At 34.3% G+C, this 26,004-nt stretch overlaps 3 protein-coding genes across 3 annotated transcripts; 1 reads left to right on the top strand and 2 right to left on the bottom strand.

Annotated features, from left to right (window-relative positions):
* Nucleotides 1-17,116: 17,116 nt before the first annotated feature.
* Nucleotides 17,117-19,013, bottom strand: LOC119639215 (tubulin alpha-1 chain). The gene is made up of 2 exons (XM_038036489.1): nt 18,830-19,013; nt 17,117-18,560 (listed from the first exon to the last, which is right to left on the bottom strand). Exons 1-2 carry the CDS (start codon nt 18,830-18,832, stop codon nt 17,211-17,213), a joined length of 1,353 nt encoding a protein of 450 aa, XP_037892417.1. The 5' UTR covers nt 18,833-19,013; the 3' UTR covers nt 17,117-17,210.
* A 1,453-nt stretch (nt 19,014-20,466) lies between these two features.
* LOC119639216 (enhancer of yellow 2 transcription factor) lies at nt 20,467-20,964 on the top strand. Its single transcript, XM_038036490.1, has 2 exons — nt 20,467-20,598; nt 20,660-20,964. The coding sequence occupies exons 1-2, from the start codon at nt 20,543-20,545 to the stop codon at nt 20,883-20,885; spliced, it is 282 nt and encodes a 93-aa protein (XP_037892418.1). The 5' UTR covers nt 20,467-20,542; the 3' UTR covers nt 20,886-20,964.
* Nucleotides 20,953-24,461, bottom strand: LOC119639214 (laccase). Its single transcript, XM_038036487.1, has 3 exons — nt 24,335-24,461; nt 23,885-24,250; nt 20,953-22,466 (listed from the first exon to the last, which is right to left on the bottom strand). Exons 1-3 carry the CDS (start codon nt 24,402-24,404, stop codon nt 20,989-20,991), a joined length of 1,914 nt encoding a protein of 637 aa, XP_037892415.1. The 5' UTR covers nt 24,405-24,461; the 3' UTR covers nt 20,953-20,988.
* Between the last annotated feature and the right edge of the window lie 1,543 nt (nt 24,462-26,004).

The raw sequence follows: 26,004 nt of genomic DNA, 5'->3' as shown, positions 1-26,004 counted from the left end.
ATGAATTTTGCGAACTGAGTGATTATAAAACTGATCCGATCTAATCCATGTTCAGAAGATCAAATAAAACAGTTTCACAAAGTCAAAAGCATTTAGGTAGTACTTAGTACTTACTATTTGGTTCGTGCGTTTCATGTTCACCATTATTACAACAACGTAACATCTTTCAAAAAAAAACTCTTCCTCTGCAATAATATCAGTTCGTCTTCCAAGATTCACCATGCTCTTAAACACTTGCTAGAACTTTTACATTACAACTAATAAATAACTCATCTCTTTCACAAACCTATCATAAACTAATGTATTTTGATTTGTTAAAATTAGTTAAATGTTTTTATTAATTTCACTTTTTCGTTTGAATTTTTTACATTTTCAAATTGAGGATACGAATCAAGTACAGGGTTACACGCTATAACATATTTTCTTTTATGTAAATTTTTTTTCTTTGCTTACGGTATTATCTTTGCATGCAATAATTTTATTGAGAATAAAAACACGTTGGCAATGCTGTAAAACTTATTTGTTCTCAGTTTACTTAGAACGCGTAGCAATGACAAAAAACAGGGAAGTTTTTTTTTCCATTGTGGAATTTTCATGTAAATTAAATTTAAAAGCTACACATATGAGCCGTTAAAAGTGTTTTAAGATGATTGTATATTATATGCAGACTTTTAACGGTTTTTATTGGTTACTTGAAAAACAATTGTACAAACATTCACGTTCAGTTTATGCTTTTTAAATATCGAAGTTATTTAAGTTTATAGCCGAAACGTTTGTAAAGTAGTAAAGAAAGAAATATAAAGTTTTGAAAGCCTCCAAATGGACTTGTACTATTTTTTAATATCAATAAAATATAAAAATCACATAACACACATTTTTTAAAGAAATTTTTATTAAAAATATTTAGAAAAATAATTTTAATAATAAACTTCAATACTTTTTCGAGTGACGCCATTTAAGTTATTTTACATTGTTATGTATCGGTTTTTATTTTTACATCTTACAATAAGTTTGTGTGAATCTACGTCACCCACCCAGAAGGACTTGATTCACCTTTTATTATACCGGAGGATTCAGCATCACTTTCGCTCTAAGCTTGTCTGTCTGCCGGTCTGTCTATCCTTTGTCCAATCTATTCGGATCGGATCACTTTTTCAACCAACCACCTTGTATTTATATCCTCCACTACCTGTGGTACAGGAATATTAAGTTTGTGCCGACATATGTAACGCATAGAAGCGCTTAAGATAAACCTACCTTTTGTCTACCTACCTGTCTGTCTGTCTGATGTCTGCCCATGCAAACTTGTGTTCAAGCTGCAGCTTATAATTTTTGGAATATTTCGATGAAATTTGCTGCAGTCACATGTTTTGACCCAAGGAAGAACGCTGCTGAAAATGCTTTGGATCGGTTCACTTTTCCCAACAGCCCCCATATTACGCTCTATCTTGAGAACTCATTATATGAAAAAAAATGGAATTTTTCAAAATTTCTCCACAAAAGTGATTAATAATAAGTAATAGTATTTCGGCATACTAAGTTGGTGTGAAAATTTTGGATCGGCAGGTACCACTTTGCACCCTATCCTGTATAGGGAAGACTAAAGTTCCTATAATAATTCACTGTACCAGATTTGGGCCATCCACTCATATTTCTCGATCCTACCCCATATAAGGATTTTACAAACAAATTTGTTTTTTTGGACAGAAAAGTCTAAATTTTAATATCTTATAATGAAAGTTGATCCATAACGGGAGTTTGATATAAAAATTGAGCCTCTTGGTCACGGCCATTTTTACAGAAAGTTAGCCTTTATTTGCAAAGTAGTTTTAATTTTTAATCTACAGTCCCATAATAGTAAGATCCTATGAAAATAGAGTATAGTTTTTGTGTTGTATGACAAATGTAAGACAAAATGGGGTAGGGTATTTAATAGTCGACATTGCTCGGCTATAATGTTTCTACTAATATTGTTTATTTGTAGGAAATTGTTTTACTATGTCCCACAAGTTTCTTTCTTTTTCTTTTTTTTTTTTAATGGGAAATTAAAAGACATCATAGCCCATCTTGATTAAGTGATTATACCGTTGACCTGGGCATGTTAGTGACATTCACTATCTCGCGCGCATTATATCGCGGATTTTCAGTGAGCATACTATTGATGAGCTCTGAATCCCTTCATTTCATGCGCCTTCATTTTTCAAATCAAAATTTCCAGATCTAAATTTTTTAAACCAAATTGCCTATGACTCTAATAAACGCAAAATGAGAAGTATTTTTATAAGAAAGAAGAAGAAGTAATGTTGTGGAAATCTTTTGTTTGTGTTCAATCTAAAGGTCGCAAATTCTTAAGATATTTTAATGAAAGTTGGTCAATTCTGACATGTTTTTGCCCAAACACGAACGCTGTTAAAGGATGGTTTGGACCGAGTCACTTACAGATGTGATACAGTTGCGACTTATACATTATAAAAGACTAACATATTTTAAAGGTACTTGGGCTTGGTATGGAATGGAGTTAGATAACGTTACAGCCTTCGTCCTGTTAAGTACTTAGAGTAAAGCAGGATTAAATTCATTGTCCATTCAAATTTCCCGAACTGAATTTTCTCATATAAGCGGGTCCGAAAAAGCATGTGAAGCAAAACAACATTTCTGATTAATATCATAAGAGATACGTCGGAAGATCGGAATCCAATATCTGTAACGAGAACTGCTATATGCTATCATTATTTCGTTTATTGGAAGCTTGTCTACGATAACTTGCAAATTTTTTGTTGGAAACATAATCTACGATATGAGTGACTCAATAAAGCATTTTGTCCACTGATTTCTTTGCGAAAAGAGGACGGGGTGTTGACAGTTGGATGATCAAAGTATCTGATCTACTATTGTTGGTAAGAGTTTTAAGAAAGCGTAAGACACATTCTAGATGATTCTTCTCTACGCTTTCGTTATTTTTCAATCCCTCACCATCAACATTTAAGTCCAATTAATGCTGCCAAGGAATCTGATGATTTACGATTAGGTTATATAATCTTCGCTGTAGGAAGGAAGCAAACTGCCACCAGAAGCTACCAAACACGTCATTGGTTGCAGAAAAAGCGTCGTTCTCCGCTTCAGTTACATAATCTCATGCAGTTTTAGCGACAATATATTTTACCAAGGCATTGCTTTGTCTTCATTTCAACAAAACGTAATAAGTTTGAAAAAATTTGTATTTTTTTCTTTCTCTTTATAAAGTAGAGAAGACTATGATATAATATGAATTTAAAGTGCATTTTATTACTTCTGAGAGCGCTTATGTTCTCCTCTTACATATGTATTCAAAAAGGTGGAAAAGTATGAAAATATAAAAATAAATAAAAAAAAGTAAAACTTTAATTTAAAAAAAAAAAAAGGGGCAGAAAATTATATTGGTCCTAAGACGAATCTGGAATACCTATTACCAACATTAGGAAAATATATTGTCCGTCATAAGAACACCAGCAAGAATATGGGAACGATGTGTGCGAAATATGTCAAGTTTTATACCCTACACCAGATATGCTATAAAGTTCTATTAAATTTGTGCGGAACAAAGCAACCGATAGATCCATCTTTAGTTTTACCGATCAAACTAACCTTGTCTGTCCATCTATCCGGTTTTTTTTTTTGTTAAACCTATTGGCCGAAATTTTTGGCGATATTTTCATGAAATTTACTCCATCCATTAACATATTTCGATTCAAGGACGACCACTATTGAAAATGATTTGGATCCGCCCGCCTACTTTTTCGACCACTTCCGATAGAAGTGTTCATTTTGAAAAGTCGCTACACGGATAAGTGTAGAATGCCATAGCGTATTTAATCGTGGGCCATGGGCGACTATGATGCTTTTGGTTGTTAACTATTCTTTGTGTGCACATAGTCCAAGTTGCCTTCATCCATTTGTTATGGCTTAGCAACTGAGAGGATGTGCAGCAAATATCAGCTCACTCTCTCTCTCTCTCTCTTTCTTTCTTTCTCTCTTTCTCTTGGGACTTTTGCAGGCAGAACAGACCGTCGGTAGGCGGCGGATGAACAGACGAACTCGGCTGAATCAACTTAATTCTGGGCTGAAAATAAAATTTTTTTTTTTGCAAACAACTCAAGTGAATAAATTATTCAAAATTTTTTTTTTTTTTTTAATTTTTCTTACTTTTTCTTTTTTCCTGCTTTCTTAATTTCATATTTTAAAAATTTTATAAGTTCCCCCTCCCCCTTCCAGTTATTAAATTTTTTGCTGTTTCTGTTATTTGTGGTGATGTAGTTGTTGGTGGTGGTGGTGGTGGTGTTGGTGTAATTGTTGGTATATTTTTGCATTCGAAAAGGTAACAAATACATATATAACTTAAGTGGGCTGCATGTGTGTTTTGTGAAGCATATACATAGGCATATGACATGTCATTTAAATCATAAATACAGTCTAAGAGATCTAATAGTCGTAGTACCCATTCCCATGAACGATGCAAATCTCGTCTACAGTGTCCTTTGCGCTACTCACATTTTTAAAGTAATAAAGCTTAAGATGGCGTAAATGCTTCTTTTCACTGTTCTTTTTTTTAATTTGAGATTTTGTCACCAATGAAACGTGCTTTGTGTGTTGAGTTGTGAGACGAGTGAAATCGATGCCATAAACGACAAAACAATCGATAAGCCTGCATGTTTAAAAGCATAGTCCGCTCGAGATCATACATAGCATAGCGGGAAAAAACTTATAGGACGCCCCTACGTTGACAATATGTTTTTCCTATCCTTCATTAATAATCTGTTTATCTATTGTCCTTTTGTCACAAATTTTCTGCTAGTAACTCATTAAAAATTATTCAGTCAATAATTTAAACTCCGCCACCAATCACTCTATCGAGGAAATTTCTCTATTTAGAAAATAAAATAAAATCCTAATCCTAATCCCAATAGTTGGGATCGGACCTAGACAACAATGTAATTAACAATGTATTGTAATAGTTATCTAATCAACTGACACGACGGCAATTACCAGTTTTTACATATTGACACAAGTGACTCTGTTCAAAAAATAAGGCTAATATTCAAGTTCACACATTGCGCGAGTATATCGACTATCGGATATATATACATATATATATATATATATGTTTTTTTTTGATTTGTAGTACTGTGAGAGACGACCCCACATCTGCCATACTTCAGCTCCGCTTGGTTTTGTATGGCACAAAAGGTATTTTTGAAAAGCTTTGAAAGACATTCGGAAAATCGATTGGACAACAACTGCTTCGAGGAGAATTCAAAAGTCTACAGTATCTGCGAGGGATTACTTTGGAAGCACATATAGAATAAAAAACAATTAAATTGGCCTTACTTTTTGATCACAGTAGTATATTTCTTTATTCTATTTTGTTTACGATATCTAAACAAATTGCTATTTACCTTAACAACGAGGACTTTTCTTGAAAGAGGGAAAGTTGCATGGTAATGGCTATTAAACCATTTAAAATGCCTTCATTTTTCCAGGAGGAGGAGGAGGATATCATTTCCTCTTACTTATACGATATTTATGCTCTTATTGAAGAAACTTTTTAAACCGCATCCCCTCGTAATTGTAAACAATGGTGAAACCCGAATAGAAAACATTCGCAAACATACATTAAAACATATTTGCATAATAAAGAATAAGTTTCAGTGTCTGAGGGGAAAAATCGAAAACGAATAGCATTTCTCCTCGGATTAGAAATTAAGTTTACGTAAATTTCCTGACTTGCGCTCTGTTAAGTCCAGAGTTCGAAAGAAAGTCAAAATTGATCCAGAAATGTCCTGTGCAGAGGGATGAAGACAGCTTTAAGTCGACTGCTTTAAGTAGACATGTAAAAAACTACATCAAAAACACTCTTAACTAACTCTAGTAAGAGTGCTATTCATGCAACAACTTTGATTCAGCATACGAACTATTTTCGATAGTGCTCGTCCTTAAAATATTCCAGAAATTAAGAATGTGTGCGTTGGACACAAGAAAAAAAAAATTAACAGAGGGACAGACAAACTTAGATGAACGATATCATAAGGACGGGTTTATCACAAACTCTTGTGGGTGCTGTACACCTCCGAAAGAACTTAGTATACCACAAGCGGTGTGGGATGTAAAAATCAAAAAGGAGAGTAGGAATCAGGTTGAATACTGCCAAGGTTGAATATTCCCAGGTAAGAATTGGGTAATGAGTAATGCAGCGAATAGCACCTTAATTAATGCAACCACCAACTTAGCTTCGTCTAACGTTAGCAACGTAACGCAAATGAGAACTGGCACCAACACTGCACAGGCACACAAAATTCAAGTACGACAGCGAAATGGAAATCAAATTGAATATTACGGACCATCGTGAAGTTAATACTAAGCTTCAAGAATCAAAAAAAAAGTATATTTTTTTTAAATGCTAAGTCATGTGATCTATTCAATCCTTATTTATGGCAGGTCATAAAGAGTCAGAGATACAGAGAAAATGAATACCACATTACCGCGAATAAGTTCTAATTAAGAACCGGGCGGGGCTGAATATATTATTATGATTATTTTTATTATTTGAATTTATTTAGTCTAATCGAATCAATTGTTATGTTAAAGAGAGAGGAGAAAGAGAGAGAGAGAGCTAAAAAGTCATCGGTTTTTGACAAAAAAAAATTTGGACGATTTGTTATAAATGTAAGTCAGATGGATGTTACTTTCTGCGTTTTTACTTTCTAGGCTGTACTTCAGGTTCATTGTACCCAAAATAAATGCTCGTTCGATTTGAAGGGTTATGATGTTAGATATTTTGTGCACAGCTGTAAAGTGGAGGGTCAGATTTCTTAAAAATCTTGGTATTATCGAATTTAAGTTGTTTGCTTCCCATACTACGGAAAAAACGATAAATTTTCTATTTACAAATTTTTGCTTATGGAATATTAACTTTAGATCCTGGCACAATTCTGTTGCGTATAGCTTTTACGGTTCGGAAGAATAGCTCCCAAGCTGTAACTATTCTATCACTCTTTCTCTCCACATACTTACCGACCATATACGTATACATATACATATATATCATTCATGGCCACAACTCTATTCTACTATGCCCAGCAATCAAGAATATATAAAGAAAAATCTAAAATCTGCTGTAAAAGGAAAGAGTTTTCTCAAAATATGTTTGAGAACAATTTTCCGTAAGATATTCGTATATATTGTGCCTTATGTGCAATCGTTGCAGAGGCACTGAAAAGGAGACATCCAGCCGGCAATCGCTGACACAAAAAATAAGAAAAATAAGACATAAGAAGAACGACAAAAAATGCAACATAGTGTATAATAGTGTGTAACGGCACAATTGCAGATACAATTACTTTTTCATATATTACTGTCACACACACATGTTGCGGCAAAAATATCGATTTATCCAGCAATGGCAAATAATGAAAAGCATATGCGCCGTAGCAAAAATTCAGAAAAATGATGACTCAACCGCTGCAGATAATTACGTAGACAGCAAGGACATATAGTGATATGGAATGAACATAAAACGAGTTATTATCATGAAATCAGTAGCAAATGTCATGAATAAATTCCTCATTTTATAATTAAGATTAACTTGCGCTTTGGATTGAGAGGAAGATTGAAAAAATGATGGCAGGAACGGTGACTTCTAATTCAAATCAATGAAATCCGCGGCCGATTTGTTCAGTTCATATTCATGGCCAACTTTTACTTTGCTTCTTTTGAGGTTATGTCTTGTAATATCCTTGAGCTTATGATGTAACATTAATTGTAGTTTTTTTTTTTTTTTTTTTTTGATTTTTCAACCCATCTATGCATCCATCTGCCTTTTTAATCATTAAATAAATGCTGCGACCGGTATAGTCGCGTTCACGATTTTTACCCCTTTCGCTGTATTCTTCGATTTCGCTTCTTAACCGTAGCAACTGTTTATTACATTCATCCGAGTTTGAATAGAATATTTTATTTATGTAGTTGCCTGCTGGGAAAAAAACTAAACCTATTGTCTGCCTCTTCAGGAACGACGTTTTCTACACTAATTTTGTACGTCTCAATCGTACATTGTCGACGCTATTACCAACGACGCCAATTTGATTTGTATTTATTTCGTTGCGAGTGTTTGCATTGAACAACTTACTATAAAACTTTTCCTTCTTTCGTTATAATTAGAACAAATAAAAACACTGCAGTTAGGCACGGGTCATCATTAAATACCCTATATTCACCTACGACTATTCATATACAAGACGTTATACAAGAAGTGATTCGAAAAACTGATCTGATCGGAATCATTGTCAATAGTTTTCGTTCCTAGATCGAAACACGCCGACACAGTAAATTTCATCAAAATATCTCATTGGTTACGGCCTGTAACGTGAGCGCCCGGAAGCAAGGCGGAAAGCCAGGCGGATAGACAGACAAGCTTAAATCGATTCCCAAGTTGATTCTGGCAGTTACATATTTCTGCGCAAACTTAACATACTCTTGTCCTACAAAAATCGAAATGTCCACGTAAGTGTCCAAGGGCGTCAACAATTTCAATGGTGCATAAATTCGTCATTAAAGATTTTTTTTTTGTTTCATATTTTTCTCTTGCTTTGGTTTTGCTTTAAGTGTTTATTTATTTTTCATTGCATATTCTTAGGCTCATTGATTTTCATTTGAAAACATGTTTTGTTATTACACCAAGTGCAACGCCCGAACATGTGTGTGTTTCTGCGCCAACTCTTTGCTAACTTACTAATATTGTTATTATAATTTACTTATCTCAAAGAAATAAGTTCTTGAACTAAAGTAAGACGAGCACCAGAACCTTAAACTGTGGACTTTGAAAAAAAAAATGTTTTAAATAAACTTTTACCTAAGTTACCTGAAAAGTGAAAAATACATTTTATCTTAGTCACTCGTAGTTGACTACGTTACTTCAAAGCTTAGCGCAATTCAAGTAATTCGAGCGCGTTTAAACTTTCTTACTCATCAATCAGAAACTCTCACATATATATATTCTATGGGTAATTCAATAATAAGTGTATAAAAATGGAAAAATTGATCACACCCTCTCAATATTGTAGGGCATAGGCGCTGCAAATGTTTTTTGTAAAAAGCTTTGTAACGCCCAGAAAAATGCTTCAGAGAACCCTTGAGTACCTATGAGTAGTCTTAACTAATATCTAAACATATTTGTCTGTTCGTCTGTCTATCTGTCCGTTTACCCAATAGTGTCGTATCTGCGGAAAACACTCTTCCATTTACAAATATGAAGTTACCGACTACGGGTTCGGAAAAATAATTTGAAAGTGATCCAAGGCTATCAAAGGAAATGCCTAACCGAGAATACCTTTGCTTCCTTTTGTTTTTTGGTCATTTCCCATAACACACTATAAAACTATTCACTTTTATGTTGCAAAAGTAAAAAGAGTTGGTCACGCCCACTCATTCTTATAGAATATGAAAATTTAGTTTTTTCCCTTCGTTGTTTATTCTAATAGGAAAATAGCGATGAATATAAAAAAGCAAAGTTCGCCCAATGGTCGCTTGTTTTTTCAATCTTGATAAGATCGGCAAAATATGATAGGATCGGTCAAAATCGAACACAATTTTTATACTGCCTGCATTTGCTTTCAGTTTATTAAAACGTTAATGGAGGGCGCAAAAATTTCGGCACAATCGATAATTTTCTTAGTTGTTGCATACTGTGCCACTTGTGGTACAAGGGTACATTAAGTTTATGCGGACGTATCCAACATCCAAAAGAACTTGAGGTATTGTCTTGTATTATACCGTTCCGAGTCATTTTTTATATCGATCTAAGCTCGTCCGTCCGTCTGTCCATCTTGCTTTCCTCAAGGAAGAGCAGAAAACATCAAAGTTGATTTACGTGAACAGAAAATTTAATAAGTATATCGGGAACATATTCATATACCTGTAGTTAATTTTCTTGTAGTTGCCTACTGCGAAGGGCAGTTCTATTGCATTCAGTCAATTAGAAGATACTTTGTAAGTTTAAAAAAAAAAAAAAAATTATTTTCTATGCTTTTCGATGATTGTCTTGCATTCTCAGATGAGGGGATGTCACCATCTAATTGCAGACTTCTCTACTAGATAGTCATTTACTGTGGGGCCTCAAGATTTATCACAAAATTGTGGTGTTAATGACGACACCCCGAGAAGTAGTAGTAGTAGTAGTGTGATTGGATGCTTGACATTGCTGGCTTGATATCTGCTCTTTATACATTAAAATCTTTCGGATTCCCGAATGCAAGAATGACTATAATAAGTCGTATAATTCTGACAACCGAAAAGCATTATAATCCGAAAGGTGATCTGGTTAGACTAAGGACTAACTTTGTTTGACTTAATGGTAATTTTATTTATTTCAACGGCAATTTTATAAGGCTTAGGTGCAATTTTATATGGCTTAAGGGCAATCTTATAAGACGTAAGGGCAATTTTATAAAACTTAGCGTCCATTTCATTTCACTTAGGGACAATTTTATAAGACTTATTGGCAATTGTGACCAAACTTAAACTTTGACAAAGTTTCTCAGTACTGGGTGCAACCCTGCGGGGAGTACTTTGGCGAATGTGTACTATTTATATACACATATGAGCAACCACTCTGAGTGTGTATCCTATACGAAAAAGAAAGGAATCAATCTATTCGATCATCAATAAATCAATATTTCACAATGTAAAGGTAGTCACGATTCGGTGAATACCATCAGCATTCAGTTATATTCTTTTTATAAATATTTTCTTAAATAAGGTAATATTACGAAGCTGGTTATTGAAAATGTAGGCTTTCCGTTAATCATTGATCATTCAATTATTTCATAATCTGTCTTAAAACAGCGAAAATCTCCTCTAAACGCTATGTATAGAAATACTATTTGTAGGCGAATTGAAATATGAATAAAAAAACCTACAACCTACACTACTTGTCTAACCATGAATGCACTTCTCTCTGCCGAAAGCTCTCTTTAAAAAACCAGACGTTCGGCTCCTTTACCATTTTAAGTAAATGAATAACTATATGCATGTGTATTGTATGTTGCTTGTGTGCTACAAAATTTCACAAAACAAAAACAAAAAAAAAAACAAAAAAAATCACGCTCCGAATAGCCCGGCATTGTCGTTAACTTTGGTCGCAAGTGAAGTGTATAAAAAACAGTCCCACATCAACAACATCATCATCATCATTATTATTATGATCATTATCATCGTCATTCCAGCCAGCAAAGCAAAATAACAAAACAAAATCACGTCATTTAAGACAAGCAGGTTATTAAGTATTTTTATAGCTATTTTTCTTTTATTTTATTTTTTGTTATTTATTTATTTATTTTTTTTTTTTTGTTTTCGTATTTGATATTCAACACTGTTGTTGTTGTTGCTGCTGCTGCTTCTGCTGTAAACTCTGTGCTTAATTTAATCAGAGAAAATGTGTAACAATGAATATGCATAGAACTTACACATATGCATATAATCATATGCGTATATATATGCATAAGTGTATATATATATATAGATACAATACGAGAGATCCATATACAACATCGACATGCATAACGAAGAAGTTGTTTAAAGCGATTTCTTTCCATATAACATATATAATTAATAACATTAAAAAGTTAATAATAAGAAATTTAAAAATTTTCACTAAAAATTCCAATTTCAATTTAATTAAATAATAGATTTTTGCAAAATATTAACATTTTTTGGGATATTTATAAGCAGATGTTTTGTTGGTTTCTCTTAATGTTCATTTATTTTATGCTAAATGACGTAATAATGTTTGCAATAAATGTATAAACAACTTTTTAAATAAATGCATTTTTATACAAATAAATAAAAGCAAAACAAAACAATTGCGCGAGTATTTCAATTAAAAATGAACGAAGTTTTCAATTAAATATTTTCAAGCTAAACAAGTTCCCTAAGTAGAGGCCTTACTAGGATTTCGGGTTCTACGATCAATAGGTGGTATCAAGTCAAACACGAAATATTACTCGGCCCAAGTCTAAGTCTCAGTTAAGAAAATTTTAGTTAATCATCGATAGAATGAACTGACCTCCTCCTCCTCCTCGTTACGTTGAGATCAAGGTTTCAAGCAATTAAAAAACATATATAGGCACTACAGTGGAGCATGGCCCTCCATTAAATACCCTTCACCGCCCTATTGTTATTCATAAAATGACTTTTGTAAATAAGGGGTTACAGGGACAGTGATCGAAACATTTCGAATAGCTGTCGTCCTTGGGCCAGAATATGTTGATGGGCCATATTTCATCAAAGTCTCTCAAATACGTAAGTTGAAGACGAGAATAACGGACGGACAACCTTGGATCGTTATAATAAAAGCTGTGTGTCTTTCTAATCATCTTCTAGGTGTTGCATACATTTGCACAAACTTAATATACCACAAGTGCCAGAAGTAGTAGTAGTATAAAAAAAGTTGATAAATAATTGCTAAACTGCTTCGAATTTCTTCTTCGAATATTCTTTTATACCATCAAACATTTTAATCTGCTAATGTCTGTCTGTACCATTATTTAATCTAATTGTTTTGCATATTGTTGAGCACGAAAGGAAGCATCCAACTGTAACAAAGAACACCAACAATTGAGGGAAGTAGGAGTTCTCTTCAAGCATAACCTCAATTAATGCTTTGGCTTCAATACGATAATTTAATAATCAATGAAAAACGTAGTAGAGGGCATCAGCTTGTCTTTGGATACCCTAAACCATCGCTCGCAATATATTTATTCATATGACGACTCTTCAAATGAAACGATATATGAAAAGTGAATAAGAAAATGGACTGAACCGAACCATTTCAAGTAGTTCTCATCCTAGAACCAAAGCACATCGATTTGCCAAAATTCATCAAAATATATTGAAAACTACGAGCTGTAGGTTGAGCACAAAACTATCAGACAGACAGACAGACAGTTAAACAGACGAACTTATTCAGAATTGCGTCTGGACCGGTCGGTATAATAAAAGGTGACTTTAGCTCAAATACTTCAAAGTGTTGTACAAATCCGCACAAACTTGATATAACCACTTGCAAGAACTTCAATAAAGTTCAGCCATACAAAGCATGGTAAATAGCGGTAACAAAAAGAGCAATCTACAAAGTCGATCGAGCGCAAGAAGTAACAAAAGTAGATAGTAACAGTAGGCTACAACGGCAACATATTGTAATCAATCAGCAATCGCTAAAACAAGTAGTGGTGGTAAGTTACAAAAGAGATTAAGTGCAAGCAGCAGCAAAAGTCAGTGCGAAGACAGCTATGTAATGGTAATTAAAGCGTACTATGATACCAAGAAAAAGCTAATAAGGAAAATTAACAGTGGACCACCGAGTGAGGTGAGTGTAATTAGGTGAGTGAGGTGAGTGTAATTAGCAGTACCTGAAACACAAAAATACCTAAATTAAGAACTAACAGTGGGCTGCAAATCCAGCTCTATGCAAATAATGGCAAAACTAAGTAGTCATAGAAAGCTACGAAAGTGGGTAAGCAATAGGAGTTCAAGACTTTACGTTACTCTCTTCACTGGTATAAACTATTGTGCAATATCTTAAAATTATTCAGAAGCAATTTTGCAAACGACAGATTTCTTCAACAGTACTAAGGTGTACAAGTACAAACCTCATAAAACCGATGGAGAACCTATACACATTTTTCAAGTGACCTATAATGACGAATAGATATGCGTATCGAATTGTTCACTTATAACTTGGATGCATAATTGTTTTCAGTATCTAAGTATGCAATAGCTTCGTAGGATCTAGAAAATACAAAAGCTTTATAAACTATATTTATGTAGATTAAAGTATTCCTATCCATCTTTATAGAACTCTCCCTGTCGCAAGGAAAAGCGCAGTCTGCAATTTATCATCAGATGTTAAATTTGAAAACCCTCCTCAAAAGGTTCGAGAATTATATTACCGAGAAAGTAAACCAAATAACTAGAAAATTATTAGCAGAAGCAGAGACTCAACGCGTCGAAATGGAAGAAACTATTTCACAGAAACTATGATATTTCTTCTGTTACTTCTTCTCATTTAACAGAAAGTATGATGTTTTTTCTGCCACTTCTATTCATTTAACAGACGAGAGAGATTTTTTATTCACTATTTTTCTTATTTATTAAAAGCAACTCTGTGCTCTCTCTATTCTCCTCATATAGTACAATACCTGTCGCTGCTTACGTGTAAAGCAATGAAAACCTATTCAAGAAATGTATTCTGATTTATTTTGCCCATTTTTTCATTCTTTTTTTGTCTTTAGGGAGCTTCGCAACATGTCTACCCTTATCTACTTGGACGCTTGGACATTTGGCTAGTGCAAACATTTACAAAAATTGGTATTAGCAAATTCATTCATAGCTCAGTCGCCCGTCCTACGGTCGGTACTCGACGTACTTAGACGTCAATAGTCGACTAGAAGAAAAAAATATGTGAAATTAAAGCTTGCCAAGAAGATAATACGCCAATTATTAGCGAACAAAGTGTGTTGCAAATTTCTATAAATTAATGAGAGTTTGGATATACAACATTCGACGTACGATGTATGTACGTATATATATTTCTTACCTATTTCGCGCAATATTTTAGCAAATTGGTCCATTGTCTATGGTTCCATTAGTAGATTAACTCTTAATATAAAAAAAAGAAAGGCGATACACTTCTTCAAACTCTTATTATATTATTTTAATATATTGCACATGAATATTAGTGATCTTAGAAAGATGACGATTTTTCGTGTTTTACCGCAGCAAATAAACTTTTTAACGATCGTTTTTTATTAAATAAATTTAAAATATTTTTGTAAATCTTAAGATTTCTTAGATGTTCATATAAAGCCGCAAAAAGTATCAAAGTAACTGCCATGAAAACAGATGTTTTACGATATACAGAATTGCCAGTGCAAAGATAAATAAAATTAAAAAATATTAAATTGAATAAGAAATTTTAATAAGTTCGACAAATTAATTAGACATTTTAACCACCCTGCTCCCCGATCCCTTGAATAAAAAGCATGAAAAAATTTCACAATCATTTTTATCATTTGCTTTAATATTTTCAAACAGTTTCAAGTTTATATGCAAAATTTAAAGCGATTGCTCCCACTGTAAACAACATAAGCAAAAGAAAAAAACACAGAAAGCTATCGAACTCACTGTCACAGTAATTCTAGTATTAAAGTTTGAGAAAAAAGTATACGAAGAATACCTGCTCATGAAATCCATATACATGACAAGAAGTAAATTACGTATTTATATGCGTTTATATGAAATATATATAATTTTTGGAAGAATTTCAATTGTCTGACGACGGCATGTTTACCTGTGAATAAGTGCTACAAATAAAATAAATTAAGAGAGAGGAAAAAAACAAAGTTATGGCCAAGCAGACTGTCACCACAAGCAATAAGTTAAGTCTCAACAATGAGGTCATAATACAAAATAACAATAGAAACGATAGGTCGATATCTGTATTGGCAAAAAAAAAAAACAAAAGCGCAGCTGTTTGAATAGAAATCAAAATGAAAGCAAGCAAGAAAAAAAAAGGGAAAGAAACAGAGAGAGATAGAAAGGTTTCCAACTCCCTTCAGTTAGAAACACTTATTTAACTTTTCTATTAAAATATTGCGAACCCTCCACCGACCCCGAATTTGCAAAAACATGAAATCACATGTGCCAGTAAATTGTGAATTAACTTTCTAGTCGTCCTTCACATATAAAAAGTAATATCATTAACTGGTGACGATAGCGCTTTTACTGTCTTGCATTTGGAAATTAAAATCGTGTTTACTTCCCATTTGCAATATTGCTTCCACTATTTTCAATTTGATGGGGATGATATATGTGTATAGGAGCCTAAAGAAAACAAACTCCCACACAATACAATACTTGCACTGGAAACAAGGATCATCATAAGAGAAATGTTATGATTAGCTACACTTGTACTAAAATGAAATTCGATGACATAATGTATTGAAAAGCATAAACAAAAGGAACAACGCATTAGCAGACAGATGGCCCGCAATAGCAGTAAACAGACTTCACAATTGTTTGGAATTTAACCGCAAGCTTCTAGCTTAATTTGTTTTCTTTGTGTCTAATTTATCCATAAATATTCCTTTGCAGTTTTGTCAAATAAAAAAGAAATTGATCGATAATAATTCACTCAAGTTATTTGCAATTTATGTGCAATATATGTGACTCCATAAAAAATTGTCGTTTAAAATATCTCTCGGCTTATTTTCGAATCAAACCTCCCTCCCCCTGCTGGCAGAAAAAAGACGAAAGGTGTAAAGAAGAATACACATCTTAGTAAAAGCGATAATCGCTTTTAGGGCTTTCTTTGTAAATAAGATAAAATGACTAATCAGGCTAAGCATAAGATTCGAAACCCTCCCTCAGCGACACCCTTTAATTGATTATATAATGATTCATTGGGTGAAAAAATCACGCCAAGGATCTAATGAGTATCTATGATGCTATATAAAGCCTTTGTCGTAGAGTTGGTATAAACTTTTCTCGATTTGAGCTTACTTCACACAACGGCATACACGTAGGTGACGTAAGCGGAAGTTCTCGTTATGTATATATACAAAAACAATTTGTTGTTGTTGACACTACATGCAATCAATTCGTATTTAGGCACCCATGCATTCATCCACCTATTTATAGAAGAGAAAATTCAGAGGAACACGAATCGGGTTCATTCAACTTTTGTTCCCGTTGAGTGCACGCAGCTAAACACAAATAGAATCAAACTATTTAATATTCTTCTGGTTTAAACTCTAGCGCATTTCTCTATGTATTTACACCAAGAAGATGCCTAATTAAACCACCACCAATAACAAAATGAACGAAAAAACATTGAAACATTTTCATTTCGTACTTCAATCAAATGCAAAATAGCCAGAGTTTTTATTCGTTTTCTTTAAAATTTATCATTTTCCTGTTATATTAAATTTTTATAGCTCGCTTGTGCATCGGATCGAATTTTTTTATCTTTTTTTCTTTTAATGTTCTCTCCTTTGTTTAAATAACAAAACAAAAAATGAAAATTTTTCAGCTAAGGTCATGAATCTCTCCCAAATATCTTTCTTAAGAATTTGTATAGCGCGGCTTTTGTTTTGCTTTGTATATAATGTCTACCAACATATCTAATACTCTTCTGCACCCTCGCCTTCGCCATCACCAGAGTCCATACCGACTTCTTCATAATCTTTCTCAAGTGCCGCCAAATCCTCACGTGCCTCTGAGAACTCGCCTTCCTCCATACCCTCGCCTACGTACCAATGGACGAAAGCACGCTTAGCGTACATTAAATCGAACTTGTGGTCGAGACGAGCCCAAGCCTCGGCAATGGCCGTGGTGTTGGACAACATGCAGACGGCACGTTGCACCTTTGCCAAGTCACCGCCAGGCACAACAGTGGGTGGCTGGTAGTTAATGCCGACTTTGAAGCCGGTTGGACACCAGTCAACGAATTGGATGGTGCGTTTAGTTTTAATGGTGGCTATGGCGGCATTGACATCCTTGGGCACCACATCACCACGATACAACATACAACAGGCCATGTATTTGCCGTGCCGAGGATCGCACTTGACCATCTGATTGGCAGGTTCGAAGCAGGCATTGGTAATTTCTGCTACCGATAATTGTTCATGGTATGCTTTCTCAGCCGAGATAACGGGCGCGTAGGTAACCAAGGGGAAATGAATACGTGGATAAGGTACCAAATTGGTTTGGAATTCAGTCAAATCCACATTCAATGCACCATCGAAACGTAAAGAGGCGGTGATGGACGATACAATTTGACCGATTAAACGATTCAAATTGGTGTAAGTAGGCCGTTCAATATCTAAATTACGTCGGCAAATATCATAAATAGCTTCATTGTCAACCATGAAAGCACAATCCGAATGTTCCAAAGTTGTATGGGTGGTTAAAATCGAGTTGTAGGGCTCTACAACGGCTGTAGAGACTTGAGGAGCAGGATAAATAGCAAATTCCAATTTGGACTTTTTACCATAGTCTACGGACAAACGTTCCATCAACAATGATGTAAAACCCGAACCAGTGCCACCACCGAACGAATGGAAAATCAAGAAACCTTGAAGACCAGTACATTGATCTGCTAATTTGCGTATGCGATCTAAAACCAAATCAACAATTTCCTTGCCAATAGTATAATGGCCACGAGCGTAATTATTCGCAGCGTCCTCCTTGCCTGTAATTAATTGTTCGGGATGGAACAATTGACGATAAGTGCCGGTACGTACTTCATCCACTACAGTGGGTTCCAAATCGACAAATACGGCACGGGGTACATGTTTGCCAGCGCCGGTTTCACTAAAGAAGGTATTGAAAGAATCATCACCGCCACCGACAGTCTTATCAGAAGGCATCTGCCCATCAGGCTGGATACCATGCTCCAAACAATACAATTCCCAGCAGGCGTTACCAATTTGAACGCCAGCTTGACCGACATGGATGGAGATACATTCACGCTACGAAAACAAAAAGAGAAAAAAGCAAGACAATTAATTTTAAGGTTAAAACTAGCAGAAAATGTGACAAAAATGATGACGTCAGTCAACTATTTATCGATTTAAGGGTGCGGTTTGCGCATATATCATGGCAAGAAAAAAAAATAATGCTGACTAAAAGAATTGCTAAAACTCTTGTACAATTTTTTTTTTTTTATCCCGTTAAATCAATTTTTTTCACTTTCTTTTTGACGATACCTAGATTTCTTTCGCTTAGTTGCGTTACTTACCATATTGATTAGTTGTTTTTTTTTCTCAGAAATTCAGCAGAAAATTACACACAAAATTCAACAAAACCACTACAAATTACAGCTAAACGATTTATGTGCTTTAGTTTTATGGCGTTCGGAGCAGCCGGCTATGAAGCTTCCCAAACTGAAAACGAATGATTGAAATTTCTATTCCGTACATCTATTTATACCCTTTTTAGAAAAACTATGACGACGCCTACTTCGCTTTTTTTTGTGGCTTCGCTTTTACTCTTTTTTTATTTACAATGATGCCACAGCTGAGATATTTTCTACATGGGAAAACAAAAAAAAAAAATATTTTAAAATTATAGTTAATTTTTTTACTCCGTTAGATAAAATAATGTTGGAAAATAATAATTTCGTGAAAATTTTCCATATTTTTTAATTTTATTACTACTTCAATTAATTTGACATGTTATGACTTTTCCGAAAATTTAATAGTTCACGTTGATTAGACTAAGCAAAGTTAGTGTTTATGCAATCATTTCATTCATTCATTTCGTACTCAAATATGCTTATATTTGGGACTAAGAGAAACTTTGTTTTTGGAAACATTACTTTACAAAATACGCAGCCCATGCAAACACGGCTTAACTTTTAAAAAATTATACAATCCAGAAAAAAATTCTTTACCTTATGTAACTGCACACAACTGTGGCAACTGCTTTATTATTTCTATGTCAATTTATAGAATCTCCCAGAATAATGTAATATCGTAAGTTTACTGTAGAACAGTATTGGATTGAAACGCTATATTCATACGTTTAAAAACATACCTGATGGGTGTAACTTGCAGCTATCGGAAAAATGTATAAAGGTAATACTAATAAATCGACTATGTTTTATTGAAAGATATTATAAAATTATGCAGTCTTGCTTTATATCAGTGTCAATGTACGCTACCTGGCTTTTCATTGACATATCAACATTGAGTATACTGAAAGACAAAAAGTTGCTGCCTATTAATTTTTGTGCCAGTCAGATTATTGTGACATTTTCAAACCATTGATTGCCGTCACGAATCTTTCTAAGGGACCTCTATAATTTCTAGTTCATTTTTTGTTAGATTCATTCTGGATTTTCTTGAAGGAATTAAATTTGTTTCGATGGTTTTCCTTTTAAACACTAGTGATAGAAAGATTTACGGTTCCTAATACTGAAAGTCAAAATATTTTCATCTATTGTTTATTGTGCCTATCAGAATATTGTGATGTGTTTTCAAAAAATTAATTTCCCCCAAGAATCTTCTTAAGACATATGTGCGATTTCTAGTTTATTTTTTATTAGATTCAGGATTTTTTCGAAGGAATTGAATTTGTTTTGATGGTTTTTCCATTAAATACTAATGATAGTACGATTTATAGTTCTTAAGGTGAAAACCTAATATTCTCGAGACATTCATTATTTTTACTGATTATTTTTACTTTTGCTTATCAATTCTAAAAAAATATGTTATAAGAAAATGGTGTTTCCTTTTCACATTGTATCGCTTGCGCAAAAAATTTGCTGTTATATTCGCTGGCGTACAATAAATATCGTAAATATGTATTTTGACATTATTAATAAAAAAAAAATGTATATTTTCCAAAAGAAAAAGAAGCAATTTTGAAAAGTTTAGCGAAATTTTTCTGTAAAGAATAAAGAAAAAATTTGATTTAATTTTTCCTCGAACAAAATTCAAAAGTTGTCAAAATGACTTTAACGAAAACAGTAGACCAAATGACTGTTCTTACTGGCGACCGGTCCAAGTATGTTTTAACTGTAAATGAAGTTTCAGGAAGCATTTTTGTATCTTTTTTTATCGCGCAGATTAAAAGATTTGCTATGTAATCGTCTGGCAGAATGCGGTTGGCGCGATGAGGTACGTTTAATGTGCCGCAATATTATTAAGGAGAAAGGCGTTAATGTAAAATTGGATCAATTAATAGCGGAAGTGACACCGAAAGCAAGAAGCGTTGTACCCGATGCCGTTAAGAAAGAACTTTTAATGAAAATTAAAGCCATTTTAGCTGCACAAGAAGGTCTTGATTTGTAGCCCTTTAAAATAAGTAAACAATTTATTTTGAATTTCCTTAAAATGGTTTATATTTATTCTTTTGTAGTTTGATTAATAAATTTTGATAAAAACCAATATTGAATCATGCGACTGAGTTACAGAGTCCACAATTGCTAAGAGGACATAATTTCATTTCGTCATCTCCTCCTATCCTTAGAACGGCTAACATGCCGTTTTCACCATGTGTAGAGATATGACAATGGAGGAACCAATAACCAGGATTATCAGTGAACAAACGTATAATAGTATAACCGTGGCCAGGTACTTGCACTGTGTCCTTAAGCGGGGCATTCATTAAACGTCTAGGCAATGGTTGTTTACGATCAATTTCCTCAATTTTTAATATGTTATCGGGTCCCAAGTAACCCATACCAACTACACGAAAAGTGTAACCATGTAAATGTATGGGGTGTGCAGCATCTGATTTGCTCGTTACTACCAATTCGATGTGTTTAAAAGCTGGTAAATGCAAAACATTCGTACACTGGCACAATCTCTTCTCGCAATTGAATCCCTTTGCTGTAAGCATTGTTATATTGCAAAATGATTTGCCTACACCAAGTTTGCGCGCCTGCAACAACGATACGTTTGGCATTATAAAACTAATGTCATCGAGTTGAAACAGTTTACTTTCACCTCTCGGTACAACATTCATACTTATGTATAAAGTTTGATCGGGTTTTTGCGGTAATTTATCTACTTTAGTTTCCAAGGCGTTGACATCCATTAAACTAAAACGTTTTCCTTTCGCATCCTGCGTTACATTGAAACCATTGAATTCAATTAGATTTTCATGATCTTTCTTTCGATCCACAGGTATATCTATTCGATCGGCTTTCTTATAATGAAGTATTGCCTTTTGTTGAAGTTTATTCATAGAGCAAAATGCAAAACCTTTAATCCTTAACCAATAATTTTTCACTCTGCGATTAGCATGCAATACAAAATCGTAACGTTCGCCACCGTGGAACATAATCTGTTGCACTTTTAAAGGTTTGATATCATTGCCATCACTAGCTATAACCAATAGATCATGTTGATCGATACTTAAAGAAACTGGACAATTTGTTACGCCATTGAATATTACACGAAAACGATAGCGTTGTCGTTGCTCGACAGTAAAACGAGAATATAAGATCGGCTTATCCTCATCAGAAGCTTCTCCTAAGCCATTAATTAAAATCGTTTTCGGAGTACTCTCATCGAAATCTCTTAACCAATCTTGTATCATTATTGTATGCTCGGTTAAATCAAAATCGTAAAGTTTCGCGTGAGGATTTTCCTCTAATGTTTGTCGTATAATTAAAGCGCCGGCCAAACCAAAGGCTCTTTGATGTTCAGTATGACTATGCCACCAGTGTGTACCGGCATGATCGGTCTCAAAACGATAGCGAAACGCTTGACCTGGCTCTATTGGATATTGAGTAATGAACGGTACACCGTCCATATATGGAGTTTTATAATGATGGATACCATGCCAGTGTATAGAAGTGGTTTCATGCATCGTATTAAGAACATCGGTCACGATCGTATCACCATAGCAAACCTCAATTGTCTCACCTAGAAATGATACGAAGCAATGAATGAAGAGCGAAAGGAGCCGGCATGATAATAAAAAGTTTGCGTGAAGAAGAATTGAAGAACCTATGACATTATGTATGTAGCGCCCCGAGAAATTCGTGAAAACTTACGACTCTAGAACAGTATACTGACTCTAATCCTATTGTAGGGATACCTCTAACTCTAGAACTGTCTTCTGAGGCTCATCAGGTTCATCAAGTGGGCCTCCTGTTGAAAATCTTCATTTTCAATTTTTATGATATTCAATAAAAGTTTTTCCGTCAACTGGCAGTAAAAACTTCAAAATTTATCTTGTCACTCTCGTGAAAGCAAGTTGAAAGATCGACAATTTCGAAGACGAGGTACTTTGTATCTATTTAGTTACAAAAAGTCGACGGAGATCTCCTTATACTCTACATCACTTCTGGTAAAGGGAGTATTAAGTTTGTGTGGACGTATGTAACACAGAGAAAGTTCTAAGATAGATCCACCTTTTATTATCGATCTAAGCTTGTCTGTCCGTCTGTCCATGCATTTTTGTGTTCAGGCTGCAGGTCTCAAATTTTGAGATATTGGTTGTGATGAAATTTGGTAAACTGACATGTTTTGACCCAGGGACGAACGCTATTGAAAATGGTTCGCATTGGTCATTTCTTTCGACCACTCCCTATATAATGTTATATAAAAAAGTCCAAAAAACTCCTGAAAATATATACATTCTTGATTGATGTCAAATTCGCAATGCACTTCAGTATGTCCATCCGTCTGAAGATGACTTAAACTGATCAAAGGACACGCCTGCAAAGCAACAAAACCTGAGAATATTTCTGCTCTTTGCAACACTTGGCCCGCGATGAAAATTTTCACTTTTATTTCGTAAAAATGGAAAAAATCAACCACGCCCCTTTCATTTGATAGCCTATCACAATTGCATTATTTAGAAAAAGTCCTTATGACGCCCGGAAATAAGCTGCAAGCCCCCAAAAAACGTAAACACATTCCTGATTGTCGATAAATTAGGAATGCAACTAAGTGTGTCCATCCGTCTGGCTGCCCAATTGTGCCATACCTGGGGGTAAATATTCTTCCGTTCGCACAAACGAAGGTGTCGTCTACAAATTTGGAAAGAAGAGTTGAAAATGACGGTAACCTATCTAAAGAACGCGTCTCCAAAGCAACAAAAGCTGAGAACAATTTTGCTTTCTATGTTTTTCGCTCGTTACTTTCATAAAGCATACTAGGTCCCCGATAAAAATGTCTCGCTTTATTCTATAAAAATAGAAAACACTAGCCATGCCCACAAATATTATGAAGTATTAAAACTTAGTTTTTGGTTTAAAAGATTCGTTCACGGCTGCAATGCAATGTAATTTTCTTTCTGGTCCCTATTTTTTTTTTTTTTTTTCAATGATATTTACCTGGTAATTGTCCATTTACTACCATTATTTCACTTTCAATACCATCGGCGTATTTGCAATGATTTACTTTGCTTTCGTCGTCCTGAAATTCTTCTTCTTGAACACTAAAGGGATCGATGTAAGTGTATTTATCCACTTTGTAGTGATATTTTCGATTCAAATATGGTTCGCAAGCTGGACCCATAGTCTCGTCGTAATGAACAATTAGATAATAATAACAAGTCATAGCGTGTTCCGGACCCAGGCACGTACGTTTACAGGGATGATTATCGACATGATAATTCGGCGACGATGTGCTATTCAAAGAAAATCTCGGATATAAATTTAAAATCTTAGCGTAACGACTCAGCGACTGAGTAAGACATTCTGCGAAAACACACAAAAAACGATAACGAAAGGATTTAATGAAAGTTGTTCTCCGTTTTTTCCTTCTTTCTTTCTTTTAACTACCTTCTGTTAATGTTAATGATATTAACCATAGTAATGTCCTAATTACTCGCATGAGGTTAGAATTTTTCATAATTTCTTTTTAGATATTATTTAGGAAAGTTCTTGATTGCTGCGAGTTTAATTAACTACTGACAGATATTTTAATTAATCATCGGAATATCGTGGAAATATTTACATATTCGGCTTCAAAGAAATAAGATAAGAGCCTACGATGACAGGAAACAAATGAGTCTGCTTAACACCCTTGTATTGTATTGAGCTCGCTTGTTAACATAAAGAAAACGAAATTAAAATTGCAAAAGAAAAAAAAAAAAAAAAGGAAAGAATTTATACTCGATTCTTATCAGGGGCTACCAACCAATCTTTCAAATCGATCACCCATCTTGATGATACAACATAACGACGTTTCTGTTTATGCCCTACATCAATCGTGGTATGAGAAACTTCTGCGGGCGTTCTGAAACACTCAGAAGGGTTTAATCTAACCCTGTCGGTCCGTATATCCGCCTGATACTCGTTCATTTAAGCAGTTTCGTGTTCTACGTACCGATCGAAATTTTTGATTTATTTTGATCAAATTTCTTACAATGACTTGCTTCGGCTGGGGTTGGTCCAGTTTTTCGATCACTTTCCGCATAACGGCGTATTTTGAAAAGCCGTTACATGGACAGAAATTGTAAACTTTTCCACTATGTAAGTGTACATCGACATTCTAAATTTTTATGCAAAATTTGATTCGGGGCAATTTTTTGAATTGGTCTGATATATCACCATTCCTACGAAAACCGAATCTACATAAGTTGAAAACGCATTATTTTCAATTTCATGGTGAAAATTGGTTCATAATTGTAAGTTGAGAAAGAAATCAATTTTATCGAATTTGGATCACGTAGGTTTACTTTCGAGATGTCACCGCATATAAATGATTCTCGGGACACGTAAGACCTTATAAACCAAAAGGGCTTAATTGTTAATGTTCTGTGATGAATATATGTTAAGGCTAATAATTTGATTATAACAATTAAGTGGACCATACGGGTCTATATCTTGGACATCACTTCTTATTAGATTTCTCATGAATAGTAAGGGAATTTGGATTACATAGGTGTATTTTTTAGGAGCCCAACCCGACAATATGGGTTATCATGAAAAAGAGAGTCCTTATATGGAGAGATAGTGTAATATCCGTTTTTTCTATAACGGAAATTATGAATTAGTAAAATTTTTGGGAAGCTTGCCAAACTGTGATCATGTGATGTTTTGAGCATTCTCCAAGATGTGGACATGAAAATGATGCGTAACTTTTGGTATACTATTACGAAAAGGAGCACTAGGTGAAATGGTGTAATATACATAATGCTTGGCCTTGTCCGAGTGTAATGTTCTCATCATAAATTTCGTTAATCGGATGCAATTGAATGCAAATATCAGAGAAAATGAAAAAAAATGACGAACATGACGAACATGATGACGGACATTAAACATCCTACAACACCTCGATTAGCCCAAACCTTTAATTATCCTCTTTGCGAAATATCAAAAGCTGTCCCTCCTTACTAACCTAAAGTAAAGTTCACTGAAGTAGTAGTAGTCGAAAGCACGGAGCAGGGCATGTCTTATATATCAAAGGCAGGTGTGACAACGGCCACGTAAAAAAAGGCTAAAGGCAT

The sequence above is a fragment of the Glossina fuscipes genome, unplaced genomic scaffold (genome assembly GCF_014805625.2).
Source record: "Glossina fuscipes isolate IAEA_lab_2018 unplaced genomic scaffold, Yale_Gfus_2 112, whole genome shotgun sequence".
Lineage (NCBI taxonomy): Eukaryota > Metazoa > Arthropoda > Insecta > Diptera > Glossinidae > Glossina > Glossina fuscipes.
This window is presented reverse-complemented; position numbering and strand designations above follow the sequence as displayed.